Source organism: Xenopus laevis, chromosome 4S, assembly GCF_017654675.1.
Source record: "Xenopus laevis strain J_2021 chromosome 4S, Xenopus_laevis_v10.1, whole genome shotgun sequence".
In the NCBI taxonomy this organism is placed as follows: Eukaryota; Metazoa; Chordata; class Amphibia; order Anura; family Pipidae; genus Xenopus; species Xenopus laevis.
Genome location: NC_054378.1, coordinates 132,142,716 through 132,159,728, shown reverse-complemented (window position 1 = coordinate 132,159,728; position 17,013 = coordinate 132,142,716). Strand labels below are relative to the sequence as shown.

At 45.6% G+C, this 17,013-nt stretch overlaps 1 protein-coding gene across 1 annotated transcript in view; it reads right to left on the bottom strand.

Annotated features, from left to right (window-relative positions):
- Positions 1-712: 712 nt before the first annotated feature.
- pparg.S (peroxisome proliferator activated receptor gamma S homeolog) overlaps positions 713-17,013 on the bottom strand; it is a 39,477-nt gene continuing 23,176 nt past the window's right edge. The window contains exon 7 of the mRNA XM_041561887.1: positions 713-1,149. Within this exon, the coding sequence (XP_041417821.1) occupies positions 902-1,149 (248 nt within the window). The 3' untranslated portion in view covers positions 713-901. The remainder of the gene's footprint in view (positions 1,150-17,013) is intronic.

Below are 17,013 nucleotides of genomic sequence, written 5' to 3'. Positions count from 1 at the left end.
GTCAGTTAGGGGGAGATTTGGGGTGAGTGCTTATTTGTACCCTGGGGTACCCCTGGAACTATAGCAGGGTGACACCCCAATGTTTCTATATATCTGTAACCTTGTTATGAGCTAAGGGGGCCCAGTCTGAAGGTCAGTTAGGGGGAGATTTGGGGTGAGTGTTTATTTGTGCCCTGGGGTACCCCTGGAACTATAGCAGGGTGACACCCCAATGTTTCTATATATCTGTAACCTTGTTATGAGCTAAGGGGGCCCAGTCTGAAGGTCAGTTAGGGGGAGATTGGGGTGAGTGCTTATTTGTACCCTGGGTACCCCTGGAACTATAGCAGGGTGACTGTTACCCCAATGTTTCTATATATCTGTAACCTTGTTATGGGCTAAGGGGGCCCAGTCTGAAGGTCAGTTAGGGGGAGATTTGGGGTGAGTGCTTATTTGTACCCTGGGTACCCCTGGAACTATAGCATGGTGACACCCCAATGTTTCTATATATCTGTAACCTTGTTATGAGCTAAGGGGGCCCAGTCTGAAGGTCAGTTAGGGGGAGATTTGGGGTGAGTACTTATTTGTACCCTGGGTACCCCTGGAACTATAGCAGGGTGACACCCCAATGTTTCTATATATAACAAGCAATATGGCAGCTGCATTGAGTAAGTGGGGGAGAGTGTAAGAAGTAGTAGTTTGGGGGTGCAGGTGAATAACCAGAAGCAAGTGATTAATAAGGAGACATTTAATTGCACGTCGCTTGTATAAACAAGTAGAACGTTTGGATGTTGTTGCCCCCGGGAGGCGGATCCAATGTGCGAGAGTCAGAATCCTGAGCTGCCGGTGAGGGGCTTGGGGTGTGGGTCCCACGTAGAAATAGTGCAAATGGGGGTGAGTGTGTCTGTGGATAATGGGGGGCTCAGTACAAGTCTTTGTAGATCTCCTGTAAGAGGGGGTGCAGGCACATGTCGGCCTCCGTCTTCTTAATGAGCTGCAGTAACTGCACGTGCTCAGTCACCACCTGCCGCAGGTCCGTCATCTTCTGCAGCAGTTTAGCAAAGAGCTGGGCGGAGTCTGGATGATTGAGCTTCAGCTGCAGCTCCAGCGCCTGTAACAGACTGTCCTGAATGTCTTCTATGGGTTTCACGTTCAGCAGCCCCGGCCGGTCTGAAACAATAACGGGGTGTTAGTCACTCGCCCCCAATCCATTCAACTCTGTCAGTGTATACTCCTGGGAGTGTGAGTGAATGCCCATGTGAGTGTGAGTGCAGGGGAGTGTGAGTGAATGCCCATGGGAGTGTGAGTGCACTCAGGTCTGGACAATGGGGCTAGAAGAGTGCAAGCTGTGTGAGCGAAGAACAGTATGAGGGAAGAGTGCAAGCTGTGTGAGCGAGGAACAATATGAGGGAAGAGTGCAAGCTGTGTGAGCGAGGAACAATATAAGGGAAGAGTGCAAGCTGTGTGAGCGAAGAACAGTATGAGGGAAGAGTGCAAGCTGTGTGAGCGAGGAACAATATGAGGGAAGAGTGCAAGCTGTGTGAGCGAAGAACAGTATGAGGAAGAGTGAGCGAGGAACAGTATGAGGAAGAGTGCAAGCTGTGTGAGCGAGGAACAGTATGAGGGAAGAGTGCAAGCTGTGTGAGCGAGGAACAGTATGAGGGAAGAGTGCAAGCTGTGTGAGCGAGGAACAGTATGAGGGAAGAGTGCAAGCTGTGTGAGCGAGGAACAATATGAGGGAAGAGTGCAAGCTGTGTGAGCGAGGAACAGTATGAGGGAAGAGTGCAAGCTGTGTGAGCGAGGAACAGTATGAGGGAAGAGTGCAAGCTGTGTGAGCGAGGAACAGTATGAGGGAAGAGTGCAAGCTGTGTGAGCGAGGAACAGTATGAGGGAAGAGTGCAAGCGTGTAGCGAGGAACAGTATGAAGGGAAGAGTGCAAGCTGCTGTGTGAGCGAGGAACAGTATGAGGGAAGAGTGCAAGCTGTGTGAGCGAGGAACAGTATGAGGGAAGAGTGCAAGCTGTGTGAGCGAGGAACAGTATGAGGGAAGAGTGCAAGCTGTGTGGCGAGGAACAGTATGAGGGAAGAGTGCAAGCTGTGTGGCGAGGAACAGTATGAGGGAAGGTACAGGCAGACTCCGGGGGTGACTCAGGGTCACATGACTGGATATTACTAATAAGGACAGAGGAAGCCAAGTTTAAACATTTTCCGTTCTACAAAAACGCAAAAATAAAATGAATAAAATCGTCTATTTCCGTGATTTGTTGATTTCCTCTTTGTGACACAGAAACACAGTGACACCAGGAATCCCCCCCCCCCCACATAGAGGGGTCTGAGGTCTGTGACTTTATTCCCTGCCCCCCCCCATTACCCCCCAGCAGCTCTATACTGGGATATAATGGGACAGACTGGGTTACCCATAATTCCTTGTGTGTTGCAGAGACCCCCCCTCCGCCACGGCTGCCAATGTCCAAATCTCATTCCCAGGGAAGTGCGGCCCCTCTGACACTATTGGGGTACAATGTACCCCCTCTCTGTAACCCCCTGTTCTGTATAGAAAAAACATTACAATTCCTCTTTGCAGTTGGTCAGGTTTTATAACTGGAGCGGTTTCCAAGGACAAGTGGCTGCAGATTAGAGAAACTGGATCTTTCCAACTGCCGCTTAATGGTCCGGAAACTCTAACTGCCTATTAATGAACAACGACCCAAACCTTCTGTCTCCAGTCACTGTGATACCCACAGCTTTAAATGTACCCCCAAATCTGTAGCTTTAAATGTACCCCCAAAATCTGTAGCTTTAAATGTAGCCCCAAATCTGTAGCTTTAAATGTAACCCTAAAATCGGTAGCTTTAAATGTAGCCCCAAAATCTGTAGCTTTAAATGTAGCCCCCAAATCTGTAGCTTTAAATGTAGCCCCCAAATCTGTAACTTTAAATGTATCCCCCAAATCTGTAGCTTTAAATGTACCCCCCAAATCTGTAGCTTTAAATGTAGCCCCAAATCTGTAGCTTTAAATGTACCCCTAAAATCTGTAGCTTTAAATGTAGCCCCAAAATCTGTAGCTTTAAATGTAGCCCCCAAATCTGTAGCTTTAAATGTAGCCCCCAAATCTGTAACTTTAAATGTATCCCCCAAATCTGTAGCTTTAAATGTACCCCCCTAATCTGTAGCTTTAAATGTACCCCCAAATCTGTAGCTTTAAATGTACCCCCAAATCTGTAGCTTTAAATGTAGCCCCAAATCTGTAGCTTTAAATGCACCCCCCAAATCTGTAGCTTTAAATGTACCCCCAAATCTGTAGCTTTAAATGTACCCCCAAAATCTGTAGCTTTAAATGTACCCCCCAAATCTGTAGCCTCAGTCACAGAGTGGGACCCAGCGCAGGAGATGAGTTTGCACTCAGGGGAGTGTGTGCTTATGTCAATCTGTGTTTCATTAAAGGGCAAGTTCACCTGAATATAAATTGGTAGCGTGGGTCAGACAATGGGATTCAAAGACTATTTGCAGTTGGTCTTCTTTTTTTATGTTCTGTAACTTTAGATTCCTTTAACGTTAGTAACAATTAGAATTCAGAATATAGGAGAGGGGGGTCGCTACAGAAACATAAGAACCACTTATTTGGCCCCTGGGGAGGGGGGGGGTACAGGGAACAAGAACTAAATGTTCAGATCATTCTGTTGCCATAACAACAAAGAAACTGTATAAATCACTGAGACTTGTCACTATATAAATATATTTGTGCATTAGTTTCTGTACCTCGGTGCAAAGTCTATGCCCCCCCCTCTCGTACTGGTGCAAAGTGCGGCCACAATAGACACAAGAGCCTGGAATTAACCCCATCACTCAATGACTGGCACCCACTCAGGCCTAATGACCACAAGTTGTGTCTGTGAGTGGCACATTGAATATTGCATTGTGGGTACAATTAGGGTGAGTGTCAGCTCTTCGTCTGGCAGGACTTTCCCATGATTCTCTATAAACAGCAGCCGTGGGTGGAGTTTGTACAATGACAAATAACTGGAGCCAATCAGTGTTTCTGCCACTTTAACATTTGTGCTGAGCAGCTCTGGGCCCCAACTGGCCCCAATTCAGGGTTTCTGGTCAGAGCCTGTTCCAGTTTTACCCCCCCCTTATAAACTTGCCCTTATCCCCGGGTGACTTCCCCTTTATATGAACTTTATTGACTTAGTTACTCTTTAACCACAAACTCTCATGTTCTGCCACATTCTGCTTTCCCATGTGCTGCTCAATGACACACTCACTGTACAACTGACACACTCACTGTACAACTGACACACTCACTGTACAACTGACACACTCATTATACAACTGACACACTCACTGTACAACTGACACACTCACTGTACCACTGACACACTCGCTGTACACCTACAGCACTTCACTGTCACAACTGAACACACTGCACTGTACCACTGACAACACCTCAATTAATACAACTGACAGCACTCACTGTTACCACTTGACACACTGCACTTGTACAACTGAACACCACCTCACTGTAAACAACTGACACACTCATTGTACAACTGACACACTCAATGTACAACTGGACACACTCACTGTAAACTGACACACGTCACTGTACAACTGACACACTCACTGGTACAACTGAGCACACTCACTGTACAACTTGACACACTCACTGTACAACTGACACACTCAACTGTACAACTGACACCACTCACTGTACAACTGAACCACTCACTGTACAACTGACGACACCTCACTGTAGCTACTTGACACAACTCACTGTATCTGTACTGACACACTCAACTGTACAACTGACACACTCACTGTACAACTGACGACACTCACTGTACAACTGACACACTCAGCTGAAACTCAACTCATTGTACATACTCAACACTCACTGTAGCAAACTGACATACATTCTCACTGTACAACTGACACACTCACTGTACTAACTGACACACTCACTGTACAACTGACAGCACTCATTGTACAACTGACAAACAGCTCATTATAGCAACTGACACACCCAAATTAAAATAACAAACTGACACAACTCATTATACAACTGACACACTCGCTGTTACAACTGACACACTCGCTGTACAAACTGACACACCTCGCTGTAACAACTGAACAACACTCGCTGTGACAACTGACACAACTCGCTGTACAACTGAAACACACTCATTGTACCAGTGACACACTCACTGTAGCCACTGTACAACACTCACTGTTACAACGTGACACACTCACTGTACAACTGACACACTCACTGTACAACTGACACACTGCACTGTACAACTGACACATCACTGTAACAAGCTGGACAGCACTCAACTGTACAACTTGACACACTCACTGTAACAACTGACACACTCACTGTACTAACTGACACATACTCCACTGTACTACTGACACCCTCACCTGTACAACTGAGCACACTCATGTAGCAACTGACACACTCACTGTACAACTGACACACTCACGTGTACAACTGACACACTCACTGTCAAACTTGACACAACTCATGTACACTGACAACACTCACTGTACAACTGACACATTAAAGACATTCACGTTACAACTGTGACACACACTTCACTGTACTACTGACACTACTCACTGTACTACCTGACCACTCACTGTACATGACACACTCCACTGTACAAACTGCACACTCCACTTGTAACAACTGACCACACTCACTGTACAACTGACAATCAGCTCAGCTGTGATCTACTGACACACTCACTGTACTACGACATCACTCACATGTACAACCTGACACACTCACTGTACAAACTGACACAGCTCACTGTACACTGACACACTCATGCTGTAGCAACTGGACACACTCACTGTACAACTGACACCTTCATGTACAACTGACACTCACTGTACAACTGACACCTCACTGTAGCAACTGACACACTCATTGTAACAACTGACACAGCTCATTATAACCACTGACACACTCATTAATACAACTGACACACTCATCTATACAAGCTGACACACGTCACTGTACCGACTGACAACACTCACTGTACCACTGACACAACCTCACTGTACAAACTGACAACACTATTGTAACAACTGAACACACTCACTGTTACCACTGGACACACTCACTGGTACCAACTGACACACTCACTGTACAACTGACACACTCCTGTACAACTGACACACTCCTGTAACACTGGACACACTCACTGTCACACTGACACACTCATTATACAACTGACGCACTCGCCTGTACATACTGACACACTCACTGTACCCCCACCTTGAACACCAGTCTCACTGTACAACTGCACACTCATGTACAATCGACACAAGCTCATTATATAACGTACACACTCGCTGTATCACTGACACACACTCACTGTACAACTGGACACACTCATGTTATACAAACTGACAGCAACGCGCTGTAACCACTGACACACTCACTGCACAACTGACACACTGCATTATAACAACTGACAGACACATCGCTGTTACACACTGGACACAGCTCACTGTACAGACTGGACACCACTCACTGTACAACTGACACCCTCACTGTTACAATCTGACACCTCATTATACAACTGACACACTCACTGTACACTGACACAGCTCACTGTACAACTGACACACTCGCTGTAGCCACTGCACACTCATTAGTACAACTGACACACTCGCTGTCGCACTGACACCAGCTCACTGTACAACTGACACACTCATTAATACACAGCTGACACACTCGCTGTGAGCTGACACACTCACTGTAGCAATCTGACACACTCAATTATACAACTGACAACACCTCGCTGTACCACTGACACAACTCACTGTCAACTGACACACTCACTGTAAACAACTGACACACTGCACTGTACAACTGACACACTCATTATACAAACTGACACACTCACTGTACCACTGACACACTCACTGTACAACTGACACACTCGCTGTACAACTGACACACTCATTATACAACTGACACACTCGCTGTACCACTGACACACTCACTGTACAACTGACACACTCACTGTACAACTGACACACTCACTGTACAACTGACACACTCGCTGTACCACTGACACACTCACTGTACAACTGACACACTCACTGTACAACTGACACACTCATTATACAACTGACACACTCGCTGTACCACTGACACTACCTCACCTGTACAGCTGACACACTCAACTGTACAACTGACACACTCACTGTACAACTGACACACTCCATTATACAACTTGACCACACTCACTGTACGCACTGACCACACTCACTGTACAACTGACACACTCGCTGTACACTGACAACACTCATTATACAACTGACACAACTCGCTGTACCAACTGACAGCACTCACTGTACAACTGACACACTCAATTATACAACTGACACACTCGCTGTACCACTGACACACTTACTGTACAACTGACAACACTCATTTATACAACTGACACACTCGCTGTAACCACTGACAACACTACAGCTGTACAACTGACACACTCACTGTACAACTGACACACCTCACTGTACAACTGACAAGAACACTCACTGTACCACTGACACACTCCACTGGTACCAACTGACACAACTTCATTAATACAACTGCAACGAGCTCGCTGTACCACTGACACAACTCACTGTAGCAACTGACACACTCCATTATACAACTGAACAGACTCGCTGTACACTGACACACTCACTGTACAACTGACACACCTCATTATACAACTGACACCAACTCGCTGTACACTGACACACTCACTGTAACCAACTGACACACTCACTGTCAACTGACAGCACTCACTGGGGTACCACTGACACACTCATTATACAAACTGGACACATCGCTGTAAACCACTGGACACACTCACTGTACAACTGACACACTCAATTATACAACTGACACACTCCTGTACCACTGACACACTCACTGTACAACTGCACACTCCACTGTAGCAACTGACACACTCACTGTACAACTGAAACACTCATTATCAAACTGACACACTCACTGTACAACTGACACATCACTGTACAACTGCACACTCTATTGTACAACTGAACACACTCAATGTAGACTGACACTACTCACTGTACAACTGACACACTCACATGTACAACTGACCACACTCACTGTATACAAAGCTGACGACACTCATCTGTACAACTGACACACTCCACTGTAGCACTGCACACACTCACTGTCAAAACTGACACACTCACTGTACAACATGCTAAGACACTCACTGTACTACTGACACACTCACTGTACTACTGACACACTCACTGTACAACTGACACACTCACTGTACAACTGACACACTCACTGTACAACTGACACACTCACTGTACAACTGACACACTCATTGTACAACTGACACACTCACTGTACAACTGACACACTCACTGTACAACTGACACACTCACTGTACAACTGACACACTCACCTGTAACAACTTGACACACTCATTGTAACAACTGACACACTCACTTATACAACTGACACACTCATTATACAACTGACACACTCATTATACAACTGACACACTCACTGTAACACTGACACACTCGCTGTAACAACTGACACACTCGCTGTACAACTGACACCTCGCTGTAACAACTGACACACTCATCTGTGAACAACTGACACACTGCATTGTACGCACTGACACACGTCACTGTACCCTGCACACTCAACTGTTACAACTGACACACTCACTGTACAAACTGACACCCTCACTGTACAACTGATCACACTCAACTGTACAACTGCACACACTCACTGGTACAACTGACACAACTCACTGTACAACTGACACAACCTCACTGTACAACTGACCACTCACTGTACTACTGACACACTCACTGTACTAAAACTGAACACACCTCACTGTACAATGACACACTCACTGTACAACTGACACACTCACTGTACAAACTGACACACTCACTGTACAACTGACACACTCACTGTAAGCCAACTGACAGCACTCACTGTACACTGACACACTGCACTGTTAGCAACTGACACACTCACTGTAACTTACTGACACACTCACTGTACTACTGCACACACTCACTGTACAACCTGACACACTGCACTGTAGCAACTGACACACTCACTGTACAAACTGACACACTCACTGTAGAACTGACACACTGCACTGTACTACTGACACCTCACTGTGACTACTTGATCACACTACTGTACAACTGACACAACTCACTGTACAACTGACACACTCACTGTACAACTGACACACTCACTGTACAACTGACACACTCACTGTACAACTGACACACTCACTGTACAACTGACACACTCACTGTACAACTGACACACTCACTGTACAACTGACACACTCACTGTACAACTGACACACTCATTGTACAACTGACACACTCATTATACAACTGACACACTCATTATACAACTGACACACTCATTATACAACTGACACACTCACTGTACCACTGACACACTCACTGTACCACTGACACACTCACTGTACAACTGACACACTCATTGTACAACTGACACACTCACTGTACCACTGACACACTCACTGTACCACTGACACACTCACTGTACAACTGACACACTCACTGTACAACTGACACACTCACTGTACAACTGACACACTCACTGTACAACTGACACACTCACTGTAGCAACTGACACACTCATTATAAACAACTGACGCAACTCGCTGTACACTGACAACCTCACTGTACCCTGGACAGCACTGCACTGTATCAACTGACGACACTCCACTGTACAACTGACACACTCATTATATAACTGACAACACTCCGCTGTACCACTGAACACTCACTGTACAACTGACACACTCATTATACAACTGACAACACCTCGGCTGTACCACTGACAACACTCAACTGTACACTGACACACTCATTATACAACTGACTACACTCGCTGTACCACTGACACACTCACTGTACAACTGACACCTCACTGTCACAAACTGACACACTCATGTACAACTGGACACACTCATTATACAAACTGAACGAGCAACACTCACTGTACCACTGACACACTCACTGTACAAACTGACACACGTCGCTGTAACCACTGACACACTCATTTAATACAACCTGACACACTCGCTGTAGCCACTTGGACACACTTCACTGTAACACTGACACACTCATTATCAAACTGACACACTTCGCTGTACACTGACACACTCAGCTGTACACTGACACACTCCATTATACACTGAACACTCGCTTACCACTTGGACATGACACTCACTGTAGCACTGACACACTCCTGTAACAACTGACACAACTCACTGTACAACTGACACACTCATTATACAACTGACAACACTCACTGTACCACTGACACACACTCAACTGTACAACTGACACACTCGCTGTAGCCACTGACACTCATTATACAAACTGACACACTCGCTGTAAGCGCACTGACACACTCACTGTACCACTGACACAAGACTTCCCTGTACAACTGGACACACTCCTGTACAACTGACACACTCGCTGTCACTGACCACTCACCTGTAACAACTGAACACAACTCACTGTAGCAACTGACACACTCATTATAACAACTGACACACTCGCTGTACCATGACACACTCCATGTAACCACTGACACACTCCACTGTAACAACTGACACAATCACTCACTGTACAACTGACGACAACTCATTTATACAACTGAACAGCACTACTGTCAACCACTGACACACTCACTGTACAAACTGACAACACTGCGTGTACCACTGACACACTCATATACAACTGACACACTCGCTGTAACCACTGACACACCTCACTGTACAACTGACACCTCATTATACAACTGACACCACTCGCTGTACACTGACACACTTAACTGTCAACTGACACACTCATTATACAACTGACACATCGCTGTACCACTGACATCACTCACTGTACAACTGACGAGTAATGCTAGTACTCAACTGTACAACTGACACACTCAGCTGTACTAACTGACACACTCACTGTACGCCACTGACACACTCACTGTACGCCACTGCACCTCATTATACAACTGACCACTCGCTGTATCCACTGACACACTCACTTGTACAACTGAACACACTCATTATACAACTGACACACTCGCTGTAAAACCACTGACACACTCAACTGTACAACTGACACACTCATTATACACTGACAACTCGCTGTAACCACTGACACACTCACTGTAAACTGACACACTCACTGTACAACTGACACATCTCACTGTACAACTGACACACTCATTATACAACTGACCACTGCGCTGTACCACTGGACACACTCACTGTACAACTGACACACCTCATTATACAAACTGACACACTCGCTGTACCCTGCACACTCATATGTACCACTGACACACTCACTGTACAACTGACCACCACCACTGTACTAAACTGAATCACTCATTATAACAACTGACACACCTGCACTGTACAACCTGACACACTCACTGTAGCAACTGACAACTCCTTGTTACAACTGACACAACACTCAAATGTACAAACTGACACACTCATGTACAACTGACACCACTCACTGTACAACTGACACACTCACTGTAGCAACTGACACACTCACTGTCAAACTGCCACACTCATGTACAACTGACACACTGCAACTGTAACAACTGACACAGTCACTGTACAACTGACATCACTCACTTGTACAACTGACAGACACTCACTGTACTACTGACACACTCCTGTACTACTGACACACTCACTGTACAACTGACACACTCACTGTAACAACTGACAACACTCACTGTAACAACTGACACACTCCCACTTGTACAAAACTGACACACTCATTGTACAATGACACACTCACTGTACAAACTGACACACTCACTGGTACAACTGAACAACACTCACTGTACAACTGACCACACTCACTGTACAACTGACACACTCATTGTACAACTGACACACTCATTCATATACAACTGACACACTCATTTATACAAATGACACACTCATTATACAACTGACACACTCACTTGTAGCAACGCACACTCGCTGTAAACTGACACATCGCTGTACAACTGCACAGCCTCGCTGTACAACTGACACACTCACTGTACAACTACAACCTCATTGTACCACTGACACACGTCACTGTAGCACTGACACACTCACTGTACAAAACTGACAAACACTCACTGTAGCACGACACACTCACTGTACAACTGACACACTCAACTGTACAACTGACACACTGCACTGGTACAACTGACACACTCCACTGTACACTGACACACTCACTGTACAACTGACACACTCACTGTACTACTGACACCACTCACTGTCTACTGGACACACTCACTGTACAACTGACACACTCACTGTACAACTGACACACTCACTGTAGCAACTGGACACACTCACTGTACAACTGACCACACTCACTGTACAACTGCACAACTCACTGTAGCAAATGACACACTCAACTGTACAACTGACACACTCACTGTACACTGACCACTCACTGTACTACTGACAACAACTCACTGTACTACTGACACCTCACTGTAACAACTGACAACACTCACTGTACACTGACACACTACTGTAAACTGACACACTCACTGTAGCAACTGACACACTCACTGTAAACTAAAACTGGGACAACCACTCGCTGTACCACTGCAACATCTCACTGTACTACTGACACACTCACTGTAAACTGACACACTCACTGTACAACTGGACAACACTCATTATACAACTGACCACACTCACTGTACGCACGACACACTCCTTGTACAACTGACACACCTCGCTGTAACCACTGACACACTCATTATACCAACTGACACAACTCGCTGTACCACTGGACACACCTCACTGTACAAACTGACACACTCACTGTAACTGACACAGCTATCACTGTAACAAACTGACAGCTACTCGCATGTACCACTGAACCTCACTGTACAAACTGACACACTCACTGTACAACTGAACACAACTCCATTATACAACATGAGCACACTCGCTTTGTAGCCACTGACACACTCACTGTAACAACTGACACACTCAATGTACAACTGACACACTCACTGTACAACTGACACAACTCATTATACAACTGACACACTCACTGTAAACCACTGCACATCACTGTCATGACACATCCGCTGTACACTGACAACACTCATTCATACAACTGACGCCTTCAGCTTGTTACCACTGACACAACATCACTGTACAACTGACACACTCATTATACACTGACACACTCGCATGTACCCAACTGACGACACTTTAATGTACAACTGACACACTCATTATACAACTGACACACTCGCTGTACCACTGAGCACACTCACTGTACAACTGACACACCGTCACTGTTACAACTGAACACTCACTGGTACAACTGACACACTGCACTGTACCACTGACACACTCACTGTACCACTGACACAGCTCATTATACAACTGACCACACTCGCTGTACACTGACCACACTGCACTGTACAACTGGACAACACTCATTATACAACTGACACACCTCGCTGTTACAACTGACACACTCACTGTACAACTGACCTCTCATTATACACTGACACCACTCGCTGTACCAGCTGACACACTCACTGTACAACTGACACTTTCTCACTGTACAACTGACACACTCACTGTAACAACTGACACCCTCATTATACACACTGACACACTCACTTGTATAGCCACTGACACACTACTGTACAACTGACACAACTCGCTGTAACCACTGACACAACTATATACAACTGACACACTCGCTGTACCAATGACACACTCACTTGTACAACTGACACACACACTCATTATACCAACTGACACACCTCGCTGTACCACTGACACACTCCACTGGTACAACTGACACATCCTGTACAACTGACACACTCACTGTACAACTGCACACTCATTTATACATCTGACACATGCTCACTGTACCACGTGACACACCTCACTGTAGCAACTGACCACCTCGCTGTAGCAACTGCACACTCCATGTACAACTGACACACTCGCTGTACCACGACACAGTCCTCACTGTACAACTGCACACTCATTATACAACTGACACACTTGCTGACACTGACACACTCACTGTACAACTGACACACTCATTATACAACTGACCACACTCGCTGTACCACTGACAACAACTCACGTGTACAACTGACACACTACTGTCAACTGATAACTCACTGTAACAACTGACTACATCTCATTATACAACTGACACACTCACTGTACCACTGAACACATCACTGTACAACTGACACACTCCGTACACTGACATCAACTCATTATCACTGAACACCAGCTCGCTGTAACCAACTGACACACTCACTGTACATACTGACAACAACTCATTAATACATACTGACACACCTCGCCTGTACCAACTGACACACCTCATTATATCAACTGACAACACTCATTAATACACTGACACACTCGCTGTACCACTGTCACACCTACTGTACAACTGACACAACTCATTGTACAACTGACACACTACTGTACAACTGACACACTCACTGTCAACTGACACACTCACTGTAAACTGACACACTCATGTACAACTGACACACTCACTGTAACAACTAACCATCACACTCCTGTAAACAACTGACACACTCATGTACAACTGAAACACACTCACTGTACAACTGACACCACTCACTATAACAACTGACACAACTCACTGTACAACTGGCACCTCACTGTAACAACTGACACACTCACTGTAGCCACTGACACACCTCACTGGCACCACTGACACACTCACTGTACAACTGACAACACTCACTGGTACAACTGAACACTCACTGTACAACTGACACACTTCACTGTATAACTGACACACTCATTATACAACTGACACACTTGCTGTACCACTGACACACGTCACTGTAACAACTGACACCACTCACTGTACAACTGACACACTCACTGTACCATGACACACTCACTGTTAAAAACGACAGCACTCCTGTAGCAACTTACACACTCCCTGTACAACTGACACACTCGCTGTACCACTGACACCATCACTGTACAACTGACACCAAACTCACTGTACAACTGACAACACTCACTGTACAACTGACACACTCATTATACAACTGACACACTCGCTGTACCACTGACCACTCACTGTAACCACTGACACACTCATTATACAATGGGCAACACTCACTGTTACCACTGACCACTCACTGTACAACTGACACACTCGCTGTACCACTGACACACTATTATACAACTGACACACTCTGCTGTACACTGACACACTCACTGTACCAAACTGACAGGCACTCATTATACAACTGACATAACACTCGCTGTAACACTGCACAACTTGCTGTACAAACCTGACCACTCATTTACAACTGACAACACCTCGCTGTACCATGAACACTCACTGTACAACTGAGCCACACTCACTGTACAACTGAACACTCATTATACAACTGACACACTCACTGTAGCCCACTGACAACACTCACTGTACAACTGAACGACACTCGCTGTACCAACTGCACACTCATTATAACAACTGACACACTCGCTGTACCACTGGACACACTCACTGTACAACTGACACACTCATTATACACTGACAACACTACGTCGCACTGTACCACTGACACACTCACTGTTACAAACTGACACACTCATTATAACAACTGACACACTCGCTGTCACCACTGCATCCAACTCCTGTAACCACTGACAATCCCTCGCTGATCCTCTGACAGACACTCACTGTACAACTGACACACTCACTGTACAACTGACACACATCACTGTAACACTGACACACTCACTGACTGTATAACGACAAACACTCATTATACAAACTGACACACTTGCTGTATCACTGACACACTACTGTACAACTGACACACTCACTGTAGCAACTGACACACCTCACTGTACAACTGACATACACTCACTGTACACTGACACACTCACGTATCAACTGACACATACTCAAATGTACATGACATCCTCATTATACAACTGGACACACTCATTATAACAACTGAAAACACTCACTGTACCAACTGACACACTCCTGTAAACTGACACACCTCACTGTACAACTGACACCCACTCACTGTACACACTGACAACACTCACTGTACCACTGACGCACTCACTGTAAAACAAACTGACACACCTGCCATTGTACCACTGACCACTCACTGTACCACTGACACACTCACTGTACACTGACACACTCACTGTACAACTGACACTCTCACTGTACAATCTGACACACTCACTGTACAACTGACCAACTCACTGTACAATGACACCACTCCACTGGTACAACTGACACACTCACTGTACAAACTGACAACACTCATGTACAAACTGACAGCACCTCATTATACAACTGACGCACTCTGCTGTAACCACTGACACACTCACCTGTAGCAAAACCTGACACACTGCACTGTACAACTGACTACACTCACTGTACAACTGACACACTCCATTATACAACTGACACACTCACTGTACCAACTGACACACATCACTGTACAACTGCACACTCGCTGTACAGCTGACACACTCATTTATACAACTGACACACACTCGCTGTACACTGGACACACTCACCTGTAACATACTGACACACCTATTATACAACTGGACACCACTCGCTGTAACCCTGGACCCACTCACTGTAAACAGAACTGACACATCATTATACAACTGACAACACTCGCTGTAGCACTGACACACTCACTGTACACTGAACTACCTCCGACGTGTACAACTGACACAACTCATTTATAACAACTGACACACTCACTGTACCACTGACACACCTCACTGTACGACTGACACACTCGCTGTCCCACTGACACGACTCATTATACACTGACACACCTCGCTGTAGCCGACTGACGACCTCGCTGTAACAACTGACACAGACTCATTATACAACTGACACCAAG